General features: G+C 36.4%; 1 protein-coding gene across 3 annotated transcripts in view; it reads left to right on the forward strand.

The window, feature by feature from the left end:
- AKAP6 (A-kinase anchoring protein 6) overlaps positions 1–20,362 on the forward strand; it is a 267,040-nt gene that overhangs the window by 41,363 nt on the left and 205,315 nt on the right. Inside the window, exon 1 of one of the 3 annotated variants that reach the window (XM_087723448.1) lies at positions 16,444–16,702. The exons of the other annotated variants lie outside the window; for them this stretch is intronic. Coding sequence (XP_087579574.1) covers positions 16,670–16,702 — 33 coding nt within the window. The 5' untranslated portion in view covers positions 16,444–16,669. Of the gene's footprint in view, positions 1–16,443; positions 16,703–20,362 lie in introns of those variants that run through there. 3 annotated transcript variants of the gene reach the window in all.

Consider the following 20,362-nt stretch of genomic DNA (forward strand, 5'->3'; position numbering starts at 1 on the left):
CTTTTATCTCTTCTAGATATATAGTTAACAAAGAAAAAATATGAACGTATTTGGACAGCACATTGATTGCAGTGGAATGACTAGGGTTTAGGAATGAAACATTTCTCTACATTAACTAATGAAAACACTTGGTTGTGTCTTACTGTCATAATGGCTGATGGCAGGGGTTTTGCCATACTGAGTTAAAGCACTAGAGTTGCTTTCCATAGGTCTTTGAGTTGACAGAAAACAACAATGGCATGACATTTGCTGTCCCCATTTTCAAGCCCTATCTTGTCTCTTTTGCTTTTGTACTGAGCATGGTAGAATGAGATGATCTGGATTATACATAGATGTCTATCTATAACTAAATTGGTTGAATTTCACCCCCATTGCTCAGCCCATTTCCAGATAGTGGGAGAATTATCTGCCAATCATAGTAGCTTACCCATAATGAGGGGGAGATGTCTGACTGTAGGACACTTTCCATCATTTCTTGCCTTCTTCCTTTCTGGAGATTGTCCAGATTTGGATTCTGGAGATTTGGATATTGCCTGAGTGAAAAGAATCAAATCAGAAACTCTCTCCTCTCCTCTCCTCACCTCATTCGACACCACTCCTCCGCTAACTTCCAGATTTCACTATGATCTGTTCAGCAGGCAGTAGGAGAGAAGGTGCAATGATTTCATTAGTTTACTGTCTGGGATGAAATGGGATTATGAATGATTGCTCTAAGATATTTAATGATTTTACTATCTGTCTTATTAAAATTCTAATATATATAGCATATATACAGGTAACTACAATAGATTTTTATATCTCTATCTAAATTTTATCTGTGTCACTAATGCTTTGAAAGAAAGTAAATTAAGCATAATTCTGCTGCCTTATATAAAAATTAGTTGTATGATACTGAAAGAAGGCAATTAAGGATTAAACATGTTTTTATGTCTTAAAATTTAAGAACCATGTACATGAGAATTTATAAATACACCTAATATTCTAATTGCTTTATAATATTTTTGTATACAAATGATGTTTTCATAATTATTGATAGTTTTGCTATAGGAACTGAAGTTGTCACAGTGCAAAATGATGAATTTGCAACCAAGCTGCACAAATGCTAGAAAGAAAGAAAGAAAGAAAGAAAAAAGAAAGAAAGAAAGAAAGAAAGAAAGAAAGAAAGAAAGAAATCACCCAAGTGGTGTCAGAGGGTTAGCAGTGGCAAATAGGGAGTTAGAATGTCATACTAATCAATATTGAATGAGTGAGGAAACAAATTATGGACATCCAATATTAAGCATTAAATAGAGAACTGGAATTGTCTTGCAAATCTGTAAAGGAATTCACACAAAGAGCAAATGAATTTATGCAAGCCAAATCCAGGCACTAAGGAGCTATCTTTGCATTAACTATAACCTGAAGATTTCTTTTAAATCTATTCATTTCTCAAGTAAAGTCAATGAACCTTCTGGACCTCCATCTCATTTTCTCATGTTTGCTTGTGTTACTTTGGAAACTGTTCTGGGAAGCCTTCTCAGACAGAGGCGTGGTGTAATTTGTTGTCTGAATTATATTCAGTGGGATTAATGTCAAGGAAAGCAATCCCAGAAGCCTTGTTTCATTGTTTCCTAAAAATGCCCCATAGATGCTTTAATACAGTGTTGTGGAATTTTGTTTGGATTAGTGACCAGCTTCATCTGTTGGTGTCAAGTTGATGATCAGATTCTAAAAGGACAATAATAAGCATGCAGGCTGGGTTAAAAACTAATTGTGATTTAATTAAGCTTAAACTAATTTTAAAACAGCAAGATATTTAATTACTTTCCTTTCCTTCTTATTAAGATTGGTAATTTGATGGCAGCTTTTGGAAAGATGCCAAGGGCTTCATGGAGCCTCAGAGACTAAGGTTGTGCACCTCTGCCAAATGTGCACACAAAGAAGTATCTATTCTATCTAAGGTCAGCTTTTCCCTAAGAACATAAAGAAATCTTTGAGTGATTACGTATATTTCTGTCCAAAGCTAGAACACTTTTATTACCTTGAAAATTGTTCTGTGAAAGTTTAAGAAATAAAAAAGGATAAACATGCCAAAAATTCAGGCAATAGTTTTAAAATAATTTCATACTTAAAATTGGTTTTCTGAAAGCAACCTTATTGTGCCACATTACATTTTAATAATTCTCCCCTATATTACCACATAGTATAATTGCTATTTATAAAAGGAAACAGTTTCTTCTGATGTAGTTACTAATGAGCCACTTCACTGAGGAGTAAGAATGGAAACTTATCAACCTAGAACTAAGGAGACATTTTCTGATAGTGAAAACAATTAATTAGTGAAATGGCTTGCCTCTATAAGCTTTTGGTGCTCCATCACTAGAGGTTTTTAAGGAGAGATCGGACAAACATTGTCTGAAATGGTATAGGGTTTCCTGATTGAGCAGGACGGCTAGATTAGAAGATTTCCAAGATCTCTTCCAGCTCTGTTATTCTGGGGTAACTAGAATAACTATATTCATCTGAAATCTCTCTATGGTTTTTATTTACAAAATGTTGGCTGAGTTTGAAAAGATTGCCAGAGATAAAGATAATCTTCCTCTGTTTTTTTCATACATGGCTTCTATTACCATAATCTCCTTCATATTAAATTGAAAAATCAAATGTTGATTAGTTTAATTGGACGTATGTTGGTGTTGATTATCTTTCATCAGCAAATTCTGATAAATTATAAATAGCTCTTATTGCAATATTCAAACAACCATTAGCAGCCAACAATAAAAGGAGATAATTAACCTGCATGATGTTTTTATTTAGCACAGTGCTCAGGAGGTTATTGCATTTTGGAAACACTTTGTTTTATGGAAATAGAGCATGAAAATGTTTGTCTCTAGGATGAAGGTTCCAGAGATACATCCAACACTGTGTTCTTGAAGTAAAAGTTCTTCTTCTTGTTCTTCTTGATCCATAACACCCATATCTGTTTTAGAAGCCTTACCAAATCACTGTAGCAGATTTGGGAAACAAGGAAATGGAAAAGAGAAACAGGAATCTGGTAGCAGCACGTTTTTCTTTGGTAGAGGGGCACAGTTGAATACAATTTATGGAGCAATGAGATGGAACATGATTGCTCAGTTTTGGAAAGAGTTAAAAAGCTCCCCTTAGATTCTTCTATATCTTTGATGGATAGAATATCTGTTTTCATCACTGTACCTCATTTCCAAAGCTTATTTGCTTTTTTAGGTGCAAAACTGAATTAAACAATATGCTAAATATATTATACTGGAGTATCAGTGTAAGTCTACATCACTGCAATATCTGTGGTGTAACAAAGGTTTTCCCTGGGCAGTTTTCCATTGCCGCTCCCATTTCTTTTGTTCAGCCCTGCTGAATTGCATGAGAAACATTAGCTACTTTTGGATACAATCACACAAATGTAAATTACTTCATAGGTAGGTAATTAGATCAAAGCTGGAATCCTTATACTTCTTGGAACCTATTAATTGTTTCTGATAGGCCTACCTAAGATTACATACACAAAATTTGAATACCGGGGCATCAGATATGTATATCAGCCACCCAGAGTTACCCTGTGGTTAGATGGGCATTCAATAAATTTTATAAATAAATAAATAAAAATAAACAAATATCTTCTCATACTATTGTCTGTTAGGCAGTAGCAAAAAGAATATTTCAATTTTGTTCCAGCTCTTTCAGTATTCATGGACTACTGATTTACTGAAAGGGGAATCTGCTTATCAATGTGTATAATGCTGAATGTGAGATTTTTCTCCCAGCTTACTGAAGCAGGAGATCTTTATGCAAACTCTTGTTCTACAATATAGTACAGATTACTTATTGTGCAGTAAGTAATTACTATAATTGCTTTATATTATTAAGATAGATTCTCGATCTGAGATTTTTTGATCTAGAAAGCCAAGGGCATACTTTTATAGTCAGACAAGAATGTAGTACATCCAAGGTTACCAGGATGGTATGCTATTGAAATAAATAACATAATAAATAACGGTATGCAGCATTCCTCAATTTGAATTTTTCATGCAATAAATATCTGCCTTAGCATCATCTTGAAAAAACAAGTGAAATAAAAACTGCTCATCTACCAAGGCATGAGCTGCAATCAAACACACTACCAAAGTTATTCTTTTCAAGAAAAGTAACATTGCATTTCTAATTAATTTTTCATGTGACGGTTGAGCCAGTGTGGTATAAGAGTTGGACTTTGACCTGGAAGACTCAGATTCAAATCCATTCTCAGTCATGGAAATTCAGTGGGTGATTTTGAGTCCATTACCAGCTGTCATCCAGATCTTAACCATGAGGATTGTTAACATTGGAAAAAATGGAGGAGAAAGGACAGATCACTTTGAATTTTGGAGCACAAGCAGGTTGTAGATAAAGGATATATATAAAAGATTAATGTCTATGGAGATTCTCAGGTCATCCAGGTCATGGTTGTCCCAAAGGTGCTTTTTCCAGAGTCAATTGGACAAGAAAGTCCAGTTGACTCTTGAAAAAGCACTTTTGGGATATAAAGGATTTTTCATAAATTTAGAATTGGGCTCGTTATTTGTTTCAGTCTTGTCATATATTTATTTCCAAAGCGTGTGCAAATCTATTCAGATCTGGAAGTTTGTTAATTGCCTTAGTTAATAGCACGAATGGTTAAATTTGGAACTTTATTCTGAATTTCACCTCATGGCTTTACAACAAAGCTAGAATAACCAGGCATCTTTAGGAAATGCTGTGGAGTAGGTGTCAAATGGCAAAGACCAGTATAAGGAGGGTCTTATACTGATCTTTGAATGTAATAAAACATTGATTGATTGAGGACAGATGGCATCTTAAAATTCTGAATCTATTTTGAAAATACTCTTAAGTTCTGTTGAAAACTTTAAATATTGTAATTATAATAAAAACAGTACCATATCAGCTCTATAAAGTCATAAACTCAAGCAGAAAACAAATTCTTGCTGAAAATAATGGAGTAGGAATTCAATCTATAGTTTAACTAATTAAAGTTGCAATCTTTACTAGAGTATATGTAGAACTACAGAGAAATGGTATAAGGCCCTGTGGCAGAAAATTATTTCAAAGCTTTTGGCATAAATAGAATGATTACCATCATTTCCTACTTATAAATATTAATATTCAAAGTTGTTTAAAACTGAGTCATGTCAATGTTTTGTCTAGCATAGGCTTTGATAGGCTCAATAGATTACTGCCATTTATTTCACTTTCTTTCTTTAGAGTCTAAGGACAAAAAAAGGTCTTCCTTATATTCATTGTACTGTAATCTCTTTCTCCTCCTCTTTCTCCAGATCCCAGTTTCGGTATAGGGTGGGAGGGTTGATTCATTCTCAGCCTAGTATACTCTCATGAAAAAATGCCTCTAAAACAACTGCTTTGATTCTTATCATAGAAATTTTTGTCTTTATACTATATGGCAATTGGAAATATTTTTCACAGAATAAGAGGAGGATATAGAGGAGCAGTGGTAGTTAGGGACATTTAGTCTCACTCCTGATGGTCCAGTGGTGGGATTCAGCCAGTTCACACCTACTTGGGAGAACTGGTTGTTAACTTTCTAAGCAGTTTGGAGAACTGGTTGTTGGAAGAAATCTCCTTTTGTTTTTTCCCACTTTACAGGGCTAATCCTGTAAGGAAGGCAGAAAGGAAACATTCTGGTTGTTGTTTCTAGCCGAATCTTTATTGCCCTGCTTACAGAAACTGCCTTTATTACATTGTAACAGCTAAGGTAAAGCACCTATCAACCTGAGTGACGTTGATCTGGCCATGCCCACATGGTCACATGACCATCAAGCCACACCTACCCAGCTGGTCATTAAGGCAGAGAACTGGTTGTTAAATGATTTAAATCCCACCATTGCAATGGTCTATATGGTATCAATTTTCAGTTTTATTTACCATCCTATTGCTGCATGCTACTTTGAGGATCATGTTTTCCTCCATATGGTCAAATAGTAAAAGGGAAACCAGATAGCATATGGCCCCACCCAATCCATTGGAAAGAGAAGTCTTCAGGCATTCACCTGAATGTACTGTAGTTAGTAAACTTTTCAAATCTAAAGCCAGAATGTACAGTCATATTCTGAAGAGGCCTGTGTCTTGTTTTGTTTGGATTTTGCTCCCTATTGCTCCATCACCAGCACTTCAAAAAATGTCGACATTTAAGCCCAGAAGAATTTGAAATTCAGTTATCTAGCCCAGAAGAGTGGAACCCCCTGGAACTTTCACATCTATTTTATTTGTTTGCTTAAGTTTATAAATTGAACCATCTGCTTACCAAGATACTCTGAGAAGAGTGCAGTAAAAAATACACATTAATGTTTATCTATAAAGCCAAGAGAATTAAAAAAAACATAAAATAGGAAATAGGAGAATGGCATAAAAATTAAACTAGAGCTAATTGATCTGAATTTTATTTCAATAAGATTTTCTTTCTTTTTTTAATCACATCATAACAGAGCTTGAAAGACTAGACATCATTGAGGCTGTTTTGGCTGTGTACAATTATGTAACCAATGTTAGACATCCCTGTAATGATCATAATTCTAGAAGAGAAGAAGCAGAAACATTGCCTTATTATATTGGAACACATCTGCTATCAGTCTTAAATACAGTAAGTCTCTAGCTGTGTTTGCAACCTCTGAGAGAGCTGAGAAGAGATGCTGGCATAGATCAGAGGGTATTTTTCCTCTCAGAAGTTGCTTCACAGCGAGTTGTATGACAAAGCAGATGCACTGCGGGAAAGCAAGGATGCTGCATTAGACTAACTCACTATGTGCTCTTTGGGATTAATGCTAAAACTCTGGTACATAAGTAGAAATGTCTTAAAATATGTTTCTACACATATCTGAACTGACTCTCTACTAAGGTTCTTGGTGATATGCTGAGCTTGAATTGAAGTAGACAAAAGTCGGTATCTGTAAAAACCTGGAACAGCTCTCTGAAATGTGGAGGCCTTCGATAAAAGGTGATGCCCATAACTGGTAACAGGAAAATAAAGGAGAGCATATGATTGTACATTTGGATTAGTAACTGTTTCTTCTGGGAAAATCTTTGCAAAGGTATAAAGGTATTATGAAACCCTAGGTACAGTATAGCACTTCCCTCTTTTTTGCTATATAGTTATAGCAGAAGTGGTATTTAGCAGGTTCTGACCAGTTCTAGAGAACTGGTAGCAGAAATTTTGAGAAGTTCTGAGAACCACTAAATTCCACCTCTGTCTGGCCCCACCCCATCTATTCTCTGCCTCCTGAATCCCAGCTGATCGGGAAAAAATAGGGATTTTGGAGTAACCTTCTCCTGGAGTGGGGAGGGAATGGAGATTTTACAGTATCCTTCCCCTGCCATGCCCAGCAAGCCACACCCACCAAGCTATGACACGCCCACCAAGCCACAGAACCAGTAGCAAACTTTTTTTGAATCCCACCACTAAGTTATAGTTACTATTTTTGTCAACATTTCTCAGACTCCCATTTCACTATGCAATTTAGCATTTGTAACCAATAGCCTTATATCTTCCTTACCTTTTGCTATATAGCCTAAAGCTGAATGCTGTCCTAGTTAATATGTGAGGCTGCTTAAAGCCACTGTATGTGCGTAAGCATATGGTAATTTTTTTCTTCTCCCACAGGCTAATATACAAAAGAGTTGGAAAATCTTAGCCAGCAGTTGAGCTTTGGAGATTAAAGCAGGGGTAACTAAGGAAAGTATCTGGGGACAGATAATCTTTTTTCAGGATGCATATACTGGAGGGGAGAGATTACAAATGATAGTGTGCAAGGAGAAACAAATGTGTTAGCTTCACATGTTTGGATTCTTCTTCTTTTACAGTATGCAATAAATACATTGTTTTGATGATGTATTTAGCAGTCATCCCACTTCTGCTCCGATTCTTTGATTTAACCAAAAGTAACACTAATCTGATGTCAAATTATTGTGAACAAGCACCTTTTTAATCAAACATTTGTGTTTAGCCTATATTTGTAAATATACACTAACAGTAACAGTAAAAGAGTTGGAAGGGATCTTGGAGATCAGCTAGCCCAATCCCCTGCCCTTGCAGGAGACCTATACTATTTCTCATGGATGGCTGTCCAGTCTCTTTTTAAAAACCTCCAGTGCTGGGGCATCTACAATTTCCAAAGGCAGTTTGTTTCATTGGTTAATTGTTCTCACTGTTAGGAATTTTCCCCTTCGTTCTAGGTTGCTTCTTTCCTTGGTTAGTTTCCATCCATTTTTCTTGTCCTGCTTACAGGTGCTTTGGTAAATAAGTTGTCTCCCTCTTCCTTGTGGCAGCTCTTTAAGTGTTGTAAGACTGCTATCACATCATCCCTGATCCTTTGTTTCATTTTTATTGCTCTTCTCTGAACTCTTTTCAAAGTCTCAACAACTTTTTTATATTGGGATGACCAAAACTGGATGCAGTATTCTAAATGTGGTTTTACCGAGGCTGCTTTATCAAGCAAATCTTGAAAGTGATGAATCTTTTTGTTAAGATAGTTTTTAATTGTACAGTTGACAAGTAGGGTGATATTTTCAGTTTACCAGAGAGAGTAGATAATCATTTCCAGAGACGCATGGATGCATCAATAAGGGTTTGGAATGCAGATCCAGAAACTGATACACATTGTTTGCTTATCCATTCCAGCAGGAGTCTATAATAATTAAACTAATAGTTCAGGGTGAAGAGTGTCTTTAAGTTTTTTTTCTGTCAGAAAAAGTCTTTCTGTAGCATGTGGGGAAGAGCAAATGGGGGAGAACACTTCATACTTTTAAAATGACATAGACATTTTGTTAGAAATTGTTGGTCGCCTCCTAAGAGAACTACTTTATCACAACACAACATCTGAATGGTATTACAACATTTTAATTTATGGTAATGATAGTCCAAGACATTCAGCTACCTGGGAGAAAGATAATTTCACTATTCACTATAATTTCACTATAATTTCATATGGGGTGCCTCAGGGTTCGGTCTTATCCCCCCTACTATTCAACATCTACATGAAACCGCTGGGAGAGATCATCCGCAGGCACGGGATAAGATACCATCAATATGCGGACGATACCCAGTTGTATCTGTCCGCCCCGTGCCAACTCAATGAAGCGGCAGACGTGATGAACCGAGGCCTTGAGGCCGTTATGGACTGGATGAGGGCTAACAAGCTTGTACTCAACCCAGAAAAGACCGAGTGGCTGTTGTGCTTCCCTCCCAAAGATTCGACCAATATTCCACCACTCAGGCTGGGGGGTCAAATTTTACACCCCTCAGAGAGGGTTCGCAACTTGGGAGTCCTCCTGGATCCACAGCTATCCTTTGACCACCACCTGACGGCTGTGACCAGGGGGGCATTTGCCCAGGTTCGCCTGGTGCACCAGTTGCGACCCTACCTGAATCGGGAGGCTCTCACAACAGTCACTCGGGTCCTTGTGACCTCTAGGCTGGAATACTGCAATGTGCTCTACATGGGGCTGCCCTTGAAGAGCATCCGGCGACTTCAGCTAGTCCAGAACGCGGCCGCGCGAGTGATCGTGGGTGCACCTCGGTTCACCCACATAACACCTATCCTCCGCGAGCTGCGCTGGCTACCTGTCGATCTCCGGGTGCGCTTCAAGGTGCTACTAGTCACCCATAAAGCCCTTCATGGTAGTGGATCTGCGTACTTGAGAGACCGCCTTCTGCCAATTACCTCCCTGCGACCAATTAGATCTCATAGATTGGGCCTCCTCCAAATTCCATCTGCCAGCCAGTGCCGGCTGGCAACTACAAGGAGGAGGGCCTTTTCAGTAGTAGCTCCGACCCTTTGGAACGAGCTCCCCGTGGAGATTCGTACTCTCACCACCGTCCAGGCCTTCCGCATAGCCCTTAAGACCTGGCTAGCCCATCAGGCCTGGGGACAAAGATAGCCGCCCCTCCCGAATGATGAATGAATGTTGCTCATTATTTTTACTTATGTGTGTCTACGTCATTGTTTGTATTCCCTTTTCCTGATTTTATGTGAGCCGCCCTGAGTCCCCTCAGGGAAAAGGGCGGCCTATAAATGTTAATAAACTCTTAAACTCTTAAACTCTTAAACTCTTATTCAAAAGCTATTCTTTGGGTGCTTAGCAAACTGTAAACATTTACACCTGCATAGAGAAGAGAACTTACAGCCTGATGTTGGCTGTGGCTCTTTCTCTTCCCAATCTCTATCAGCCCGTGAAAGCTGTTAACTTAAAAAGTGGCTGCTTTCCATATTATCTGGAATCATTTTTATTAGGGTGGTAGATCAGGGAGAGTACATATCCACTTCAAGCCTCTCAGATGAATATACGGTGTTTCTTAAGCTTGGGAACTTTATGATGTGTAGACTTCAACTCTGGAATTCCCTAGCCAGTATGAAGACTGGATGGGTGGGGAGAGCAAGCGAGGGGGCCGGGCAGTCGTTCCGGTACTGCCCCACCGGTTGAATGGGTTCTAAAAGATAAGGTAGATTTGATGAATCTCTTCTACTGAACCGGTTAGAACCGGGAGCAACCCACCCTGGGCCACATGTAAAACTTATTGTTATCTATTCATAATAATGTGAAATAATGGCTGCCAGTTCTTTAGCTGATATTGGCCTTGATATGCCTTGAGTGAAAAAGAAAAAGAAGAGGAGGAGTTACATAGTCAGTCAGATGTTTAGAATGGATTTTGTATTTTTATTCACCCATGGAGTCCTTCCTAAAGTCCTGGGATAGGTAGGTGTTATTGTTTGAGAGTGTTCAAGGTATCATCACAGGATGTAAACTATTTCTAATAAAGCTGCATTTTGCTGATGGTGACTTTGTCAATGTCAATGGTGATCAAGTTGCATTCCAAGTGTTTTGGGATTTGCGCCCAAGGCACCTATTACTATTGCTACTATCTTTGCTTTCTGTCACTACAGTTGTTTTACTTTTATTTGCAGGTCTTTGTATTTTGTGATTTTCTCCAGTTCTTTCTCTTCTCTTCTGCTGTCACTAGGCACTGCCACGTTCACTATCCAGACTTTTTTTTGTCTTTCTCATCAATAATTGTTAACTCTGCAGTGTTACATAATCCCATAACCTGCTCATTTCAACTATTTTTTCCACCCAAGTTTCCATTAACTTTTCATTATTGGCAAATGATAGTTTTTACAGATTTTCCAGTGAATCATTTCAGCAACTGGATAATGTTTTTGTTTGTAATCAGTTTGTGTAATCTTATTGCAGAAGTATCTTATCAAATCTTACTGAGTATGTGATCTAGATTTTTTGCACAATCTGCATTCTGAATCATTTGATGATTTTTCAGTTCTAGCTTTTATTGTCATTAGTTCAAATAGTTTGTTCTTGAGCTGCCAAAATCAAGTCTTCACTTTCTTTTATTATGATTGTAAGCAGTGGGCCAGTTAAGCAGAGTGTCCACATCAGCACATCATACCCAAAAACCCTGGCAGTGGCCAGGCAACTGAAGCGCAAGAAAGCAGAGAAAAAAGGATAAGTACAAAACAATTATGGACAGGGAGGAAAGCGATAAACTTTCAAGGCAGGAAATATAAGGTTAAGACCAAGCATCTCCTAGAAAATAGCCTGAGACTTCCAACAAAAAGCAAGTGCATATTACTTCATAAAGAGCCAAAACCAAACCTTAAATTCTTAAATTTTTTAAATCTCTGAATTCCTTTTTTTAAATTCCATTTTTAAAGAAAAATTCCTTTTCAATTTTTTTCCAATTTTCCAATTTTTGTTTAAAATTTAAATTTTAATCTTAAATATCATTTTTAATTTTTAATTCTTTTTTCAATTTTTAAGTCAGAGCCGTTTAACTCATTCTTTGCATCAATCTTCACATGAAAAGAAACTATAGCCAAACCTACCAAAAACATAACTGTAAAAAACACACTAGAAATAGAAATTAAAATAAGCAAGAAAATGATAAGAGAATATCTGTCTGACTTTGCTGAATATAAATAATCAGGACCTGATGGATTACATCCCAGAATTTTGATGGAGCTGGTTGATGTTATCTCAGAACCATTGTATTATGTCTTTAAAATATGTTGGAGCACTGAGGAATTACCAGAGGATCAGAAAGAGCTAATGTGATTCCCATCTTCAAAAAAGGGAGAAAAGAACAGACCCAGGAAACTACAGACCAATAGGCCTAACATCAACACCTGAAAAGATACTGGAAAAATGTTCAAAAAACAGATATGTGAACATGTAGAAACAAATAAAGTTATAACTGGTAGCTAGCCCAGGTTTGTTAAAAACAGATCATGCCAAACCAATCTTACTTCATTCTTTGACAAAGTGACTAAATTAGTAGACCAATGAAATGCTGTGGACATAGTATAGTTAGACATCAGCAAGGCATTTGACAAAGTAGACCATAACTCACTTCTTAGTAAGCTAGAAAAATGTGGAATAGACGCATCACCATCAGTGAGTAGTCCTTAATGGTACTATATCTACATGGAGGGAAGTAAGCAAGGTTCCATCTTAGGCTCAGTACTCTTCCATCCCTTCATAAATGATGTAGATGGGGGAATAGAAGGGGAATATCAAGTTTGCAGATTACACTAAGCTTGCAGGTATAGCTAACATCCCAGAAGATTAACTAAAGAATAACTTTAGTTAAAAAAAGAATAACTATTATTATAGTTGAGCAGGGGGCTGGACTAGAAGACCTCCAAGATCTCTTCTAGCTCTATTCTGATTTTGATTATAGTTTCTCACCTAGCTAGCTAGATATTTAAATTTGATTTAGCATTTTTAACCACCTATCAAGTCCTTTCCAAGGACTTGAGATAAACAGATATTACTGATAGACGGTGTTAGAGGTACCGTTGCAGGATGTTCTGAGTAAACCTTTATTATATTAATATAGTACTGAACCCTTTTTTGCAGGAAACAAGGAGAACACAGCCACTGACTACAAAGAACGTCCATAGTCAAGCTGGAAGTATTAGCCTTTATATATACTTTAATATTTTATTTTATATAAAGTATAATATAAACTATGGCAAAGGAAGCAAAGGAGAAGGAAACATTTCAGAATGTAGATATAGTAAAGATGCCTAACCAATGCCACTGGAAGTTTCTCTTCCTATGCCCTGAAAAAATAAATTAATCATTGGGAAGTGACCCTCAATTTCTTAACTCAGAAAATAGGATTATTGGGTGTTCTATACATCTGAATATTTAAAAATTAAATTACTAGTAATATTAATAAAAGTATTTTTAATTCAAGAGTTGAATTTGTATGTTAATGTTATTTGGGATCCACTATGAAAGAAAATTTCAAATTATATAATTGCTGTAGGGGTTTCAGTCAAAACAACTAATTCAGAATAAATAACCTGGTTTAAGCCTTCTGTGTCTTGCAAATAAAGCATATGATCATGCACTGAAAACTGCAGGAAAAAATGTCTATTTCACCCACAAGCGGTTATCTATTGCTATGCAAAAGACTGACGATTCCACTGCAATTGTATCACAGCACCATCTAGTGCTTCTAGTATAAAATAAAATAAAGTATTTCCTGTAAGCTTTTGCTAAATGCAATGCTTTAATTTTATTTATGTATAATATATTTGCATCATATAATATCCCCAGTAAGAATAGAATAGAATAGAATAGAATAGAATCCACACCACTAATTTTTAAAAAAAATGTATTCTAGCAGACTGGCAGCCCAGGTTATGCACTGAGCTTTTTTGACTAAATTAAATGTGGATGGCTTCATCTTTATCTGTCACTATGCGCTATTTGCTTTTTTGACCACAAACATGGACTCATTATAATAGTTTCCCCCCCTTTTTAAAAAAATTAAAAACCAAATTGATTTTGATCTTGATCTGCCTGGATGTGGTGTCTGGGTAGAACAAGATGAGGTTCTCATAACTGGCCCCAATTTGTCACCATTCTCATATTTGATTGTGACTCTTTGGTATATGCAATCTAAAAGTTGAGAATTCTGATGAAAGTATGTGGATTATTTTATTAGCACAGATGGGATATTATAAATCCATGACTAGAGACAGGAAGAAACAGTAAATGAAGCCAGAAAGAAATGAAATAGAGGTTAAATACACACATTAATAATTATGTTCTTGATAGTGATAATTGAAAAGCAGTTGTTAGATGTAATGCGTAGATTTTGTGTTGATATTTTTTAATCTTACTTTAATTTATCATTTTCAAGTTATAAAATCTATGAAATTTAAATTAAATTAAGCTGGTATCTAGGAATATAAAATACACTTAGAAAAATATCAGTAAACATTTTAAACTTGCAGATAAAAACATATATCACCAATGATGTTACTTATAATTAATTTGCAGTACTACAGTTTTATAAGCCTGAAGCTGCTTCTAAATGTATAGCCAGCCTGAAACATTTGCTAAACAATATATTTTCCCCTATACAAACATTCCTTCCAGTACATGAGGCAATAGTTCAGCACAGCAAGCCTGTTCTGTACTGCCATACACAAACATATTCATGATGTTCCACATGTTGTTGTCTGAAATTTTGGAGTATCTTTATAATTAAAGAAGGAGGCATGGTGCCTCCACTGCTAATCTGGTTAGTTCCATATGTTCTTCTTGGTGAGATTATTGATATGCGTAGTGTGATAAGAAACTGGCTTCAGTTTAATTCTTTTGAAAAAGGTTGAACTCTCAATGAATTTTAATTCTATGGTTATACCAGAAAATAAATCTAACTAATAGGGCTGCACAGGGATGACATGGTTCTTCTCCATCAGAGGAGGAGTCATAATTATCCTTGATGATGCGCACACTTGCATTAAGCAAACTAAGCTTGTACAAAGGCAAATGCAAGACACACTGAACAGTATGCAACAGCTTCCTAGCAGACAAAATTCTAATTATCAGGTGGACTAGTATTCACGTGGCTGTACTTATTATTTACTCTCCAAGTACAGCAGCTTAATTCTTCACTTGCAGTCCTGGCATGATCCTGCCCTGCCTGTTCCAGTAGTTTCCATTTCATTGCACTCCTACTTGTCTGGAAGGCACAGCTGAATAATAAGATAAAGGTCCACAAATGTGGAATGCAACAGCTGTTTTTATATAGCTCATTCAGAGTGATGTAACCCCATTGCTTAGATATGAAAGGAATGTAACCATCATCCTTTCAAAGATGGATGGTGAGGCTGAGGAACTAGCTGAGCCAGTCTCCTCACTATTTTTTGCAGGAAATTGCACACTTTAAAAAAATCATTTGATTAAATCCTTAAGGGTAAAAGCTAATCTGTCTGACTGTTTAATCTCTCAGAAGGGTGGGGGTGGGGGAATGAAAATTCAATGTGATACTTTATTGCAGCAGGCTTACTGAATTTACTTTGTGCTTTTCTGAAAGATATGAAGAAAATGGTTTAGTTCAAAACGTTGGTTCTACTTAATCAATTATATTATACAACTGAAATGTCAGCTGAGATGTGAGAGTGATAGCGTATCTCAGCTCAGAATGCATAATATTAGTCTTGAAAGCCATAGATGAAACTTCTACAGTGGTCTGTTTTTCATGAACCTTTCTTTCCAAAAACTAAACAACACTATAAGAATTTTGATTAAGTCAGTTCAAAATACTAGATTTAATAGTTTTCATTTTCCCCCTTCCCCACCCTCCACCTCCAAATTGTTGGTTTTCCTTCCTTCAAGGAAATAAGGATGTATTACAATGAATTTTGCTTTGTTGATATAAAATATCCGCAGGGTAGTTTGGCATTTCTCCTCTAATGAAGCAGCAAGAACATCAGAGCTGAAAAATATATCAGCATTTTATTCTCAGTTCAGTTCACCACCATTATATAGTACTGAAAAAGCTAGCAGCTCTCAGTGGGAATTTAGTATTTTTCTGGTATTGTGAGTCACTGCAAAAGAGAAGCAAATGTTTCCAACCTTCTGATCTTGATGCTCTGAATTTTTTTTTTATCTCAGAGCTTTCAAAACTTCTCCAGCTTTGCTTTAAAATCCAGATCATGTTTGCTCACAAATCCCAAAGATTGCAGAAGGCACTTGCTTTTCAGTGTTTCGATTTGTCATATAAATCCTGTAACTGTTTACTTAGAACTATGTTCCCCACAGTTTAGCCGCGCTTATTACTAAGCCAGAGTGCATAAATTTGCAGACATATCAAGACACAAATGCTTTCTCCAGAAATAAATCCAAATTTGAAACTTTATTATCGGCTTTGTACTGTAACCAAGTGACCGATTTATATTAGATTCCTTTTTGCCATCTTGGTGCACTGCTAACATTCTTCTGGAATGCATGTCAGTGACTAAAATAACCCAACTAATTTCAAGTGGCAAGTGGCCGGTGAGTCAGAGATCTTTATGACAGCGAAAACATTCTAGTGTTATAGTAGCTCAGAAACTGCTGTGCAAAGAAACAGCTAGGTTTAATCTCAGGAATAATGTTGCGCTCATCAATTTTTTTAAAGGTTATACTTTAAATTTGCTTTTCTTACAAATCAAAAGCTATTGCCTGACAATTGAAAATGGATCCAACCGTGATTTGCCTGGATTTTACATTGGCATGTTTCCTGAATCGCTAACTCAAATTAACTGCTTTGGCCAAGAAGAAGAAGAAGGGGGGTTATTAATCTTCTGCTAAATAGATGAATGAAAATTCTCCTTTCAAAACAATTAAGGTAGGATACCTTGTAGTGGGAAATAATTAACAAAGCATAGATTCTGGAAAGAGATCTGTGAACCTTAGTTTTTAAAGTATAACCTTTGCAGATGCTGTTTGGTACGGTAGCTTTTTCAAGAGAATCGTATTTCATGTCTATGAACTTCTCTTTAGCTCTTCGTTCCTTTGCATGCTGTAATTTCTGTCAACAATACTTGACGTTGAAATAATTACTGTATTACAGGGTGTTTAAGGAATTAGTACATTAGACTATCTTGTTAAAGACAAGTTCCAACCCCCCTTTCTTTCTGTTTTAACAGCCAATATATCAAGTTTCCATGGTAACTGGTTGACATTATCATGATCTTAATAATTTGTGTGATTAAGTATATTTGAAAGGTTGCCATAGCACCCTTTTTAAAAAAATTCCGGGTAGGTTTTCAAGTTTCTGTGGATGCAAAGCTTTTGATCTAAAGATTCATTCTTCTGTGATTAATATCAGTGAAAAATAATACTTGTATTTTAGCAAGATTTAGAACAGTGTTGCTTGGCTATTTATAATTCAAAGTACGATTAAAAATAGTGCTGTTATATACAACTGCATTGTCTTGGCTGTAAAGTTTGGCCTAAAAATATTAGAGAATCATTTTTATTTTATCTTAACAAATTCCTAATAAAACATTGTGGATATAATTTATTACAATTATGTTATTAGTGTGTCTACTATATTATTCAAAGTTTACAGAAGTCAATTAGTAGATATCAATTATCTAGTTCAATAATGATCCATCATGTCCATTTCTATAGTAAGCAGATGTGTTATAATAACATTTGCACATTTGTCTTGTCATAATATAACATAATATAACTCTTCTTAGTGTGTATGTATGTATACACACGCATGCGCGTGCGCACGCACACACACAAAATGCAATAGCAGAGTTGGAAGGGACCTTGGATGTCTTCTAGTCCAACCCCCTGCCTAGGGAGGTTATATTATATATATTAAAGGAAATGCTATAGTTTGATAATAATAACAATAAAAATAACATCTGCCTATCCCAGATTCTTGGGAAGGATTTGATAAGTGATAAGTGGCTAAAAATGCCAAATCCAGTTTAAACAACTGGTTGACTGTGCAACCATCCATAACAATTTTTTAGTGAAAAGGATGAAATAATTGACCATTTGATCAGTGTTGCAGTAAGATTTCACAAACCGACTGTAAGCAATAGTTGGTTTGAGCAACATGTCAAAATTATTTATTGGAAACTTTGCCAGGGGGTTGGATTTGAAAATGTCAAGAACCAATGGGGCTATCAAGTTGAGAAAATTTTGGAAAATGAACGGGCTAAAATCTTAGGGGACTTCCAAAGCCAAACAAAAAGTCCCCTTGTTCATAATGTGCCTGATATAACAGTCTTTGAAAAAAAGAAAGTCTGGTTCATTGAAGTTGCTATTAGTAAAATTATTGTTAAAAATTACCAGAATTTGTACCAGAATTTGCAGTCTAAAGCTGAATGCTTATGGAAAAAGAAATTTGCTGTTATACCAATCATGATTGGAGCCCTTGGAAAAACACTTGATAGTTTGAAATTTGAATTTATTGGATCTGAACACCCTAGGACAGAAGTGGTATTTTACCAAATCGGACCGGTTCACCTGAACCAGTAGCGGAAATTGCGGGTGGGTCTATTTCGTCCTATTTAGGGAGTTTTTTGAGCAAAGGACAAGCACAAAAGGCCAGGCACTTGCGTGGATGCATGCAAGCTCCCATTTGCGAACCAGTAGTGAAGGTAAGGTTAAAACCACCCCTGCCCTAGGTTTATTTTTATTTTTGTTTACTCTGGGAGTTGCTTATAAGATCTGCCTATATCCTAAGATGCTTAAGTCCTCAGCTAGGACTTGCATTATTAAGTTTTCACCAGTCTTTTCAAATCTAATTGTAGATTACCCATATAATTTATTCAAGTATATACGTACTCTCTGATTCCCATCAGTCTGGGCAGTTCCAGTGGTAGAATTTCACTTGACATAAGACGATTCCATAGTCATAAACTCCTGCCTGGAATTCTTAGACATTTATATTTTCCATGAGTTATTATTTATGATTTAAATAACCATGGGACTAATGATATTCTTATAATTAATTTAATTTTTATCTTGGGATCTGATAAAGGAAGAAAATTCTGTCTATGACAGTAGCTTAGATGGGACGGAATGTATTTGATCAGCTTTAAATGGAAGTGATACAAAGCTACGGTGAAAATGAAAGAATATATGAGACAGTATAGGAAAGAGGAATATTGTCTGCTGACTTTTGAAAATATTGTTCCTGGAGAACTAAATCTTCTGATTAATAATACAATGCATATTAAGTTTTTCTACCTGGCTTAGGAAAATCTTAGGAAAGATTTATCTAATGAAGATCTTACCAGAAATGGTTATTTATTTAGCTGTCAAGATAAATCATTTTTGCATGGCATGTCTATGACTACAAATAATTCTTGACTTCTGATCACAATTGAGTCTAAAATTTCCATTGATGAGCAGGGCAGTTGTTAAGTGAGTTGAGACCCATTTTACAATATTTTTTCCACAGTTGCTATGCAAATTACTGCAGTTGATAAATGAATCATGTACAGTGGTGGGTTTCACATTTTGTTACCACTGGTTCGCCATGCACGCGCCCAGCTTTATGTGCATATGCCCGGCTTCAAAAATGTGCCTAAATAGACGGCATAGACCCAGGGCGGGTGGGCAGGCCCACCTATGATTTCCGCTACCAGTTCAGGTGAACTGGTCCAAATTGGCTGAATACCATCTCTAATCATGAGGTTGTTAAGCAATTCTGGCTTCCCCCATTGACTTTGGTTGTCAGAAACTTATTGGGAAGGTTACAAATGGTAATCATATGAACCCAGGACAGTGCAACTGTCATAAATACATGCTAGTTGCCAAGCACCCAAATTTTGATCATGTGACTATGGGGTTGCTGCAACAGTCGTAAGTGTGAAAACCAGACATAAGTCATTTCCCCCCCCCCAGTGCTGTTGTAACTTCAAATGTTCACTAAACAAATGGTTGTAAGCCGAAGACTACTTTTACAGCTAGTACAGAAAGAGAAATACATTTATTTTTCTTTAGTTTCAGAACCTGATATGAAACAAAAATGTGGATTCGGTTGGGAGAGGGGGGGGAATCCAAACAAAAGGCATTACCAGACATCTCACATTTGAAATTGAAGTGACCGTGGAATAAAAAAACAATCAGTTTTACATGAAGCATATTTTCCCCCTCTTTCTTAGAAACCCCGCAGGATTAATATTCACTGAGTTATAAATAACTCAGCTTGATTAAAATTCTTCTTTCCCCACAGAGTTAAATTCAGATTGCCCATGGTCTGTCTGTCTGTCTGTCTTCTGTCTGTCTGTCTGTCTGTCTGTCTGTCTGTCTCTCTCTCTCTCTCTCTCTCTCACTCACACACACACACACACACACACACACACACACACACCATGACTAGTATGCCATTTTGTTATTTGGGTTTTTATTTTCTGTTTGTTACTTGAACCCTCATTATTTCAAGGCCATAGTTGTCTCACCCGGAAATATCTTTCATTCCATCAACTTGGCACATTTCCTCTAGGGGCAGCTGACACAGAGTGAATTCCTGTCT

This window comes from Thamnophis sirtalis, unplaced genomic scaffold, assembly GCF_051295495.1.
Source record: "Thamnophis sirtalis isolate CommonGarterSnake01/CBP01778 unplaced genomic scaffold, rThaSir2_p1.2 scaffold_1, whole genome shotgun sequence".
NCBI classification, from domain to species: Eukaryota; Metazoa; Chordata; class Lepidosauria; order Squamata; family Natricidae; genus Thamnophis; species Thamnophis sirtalis.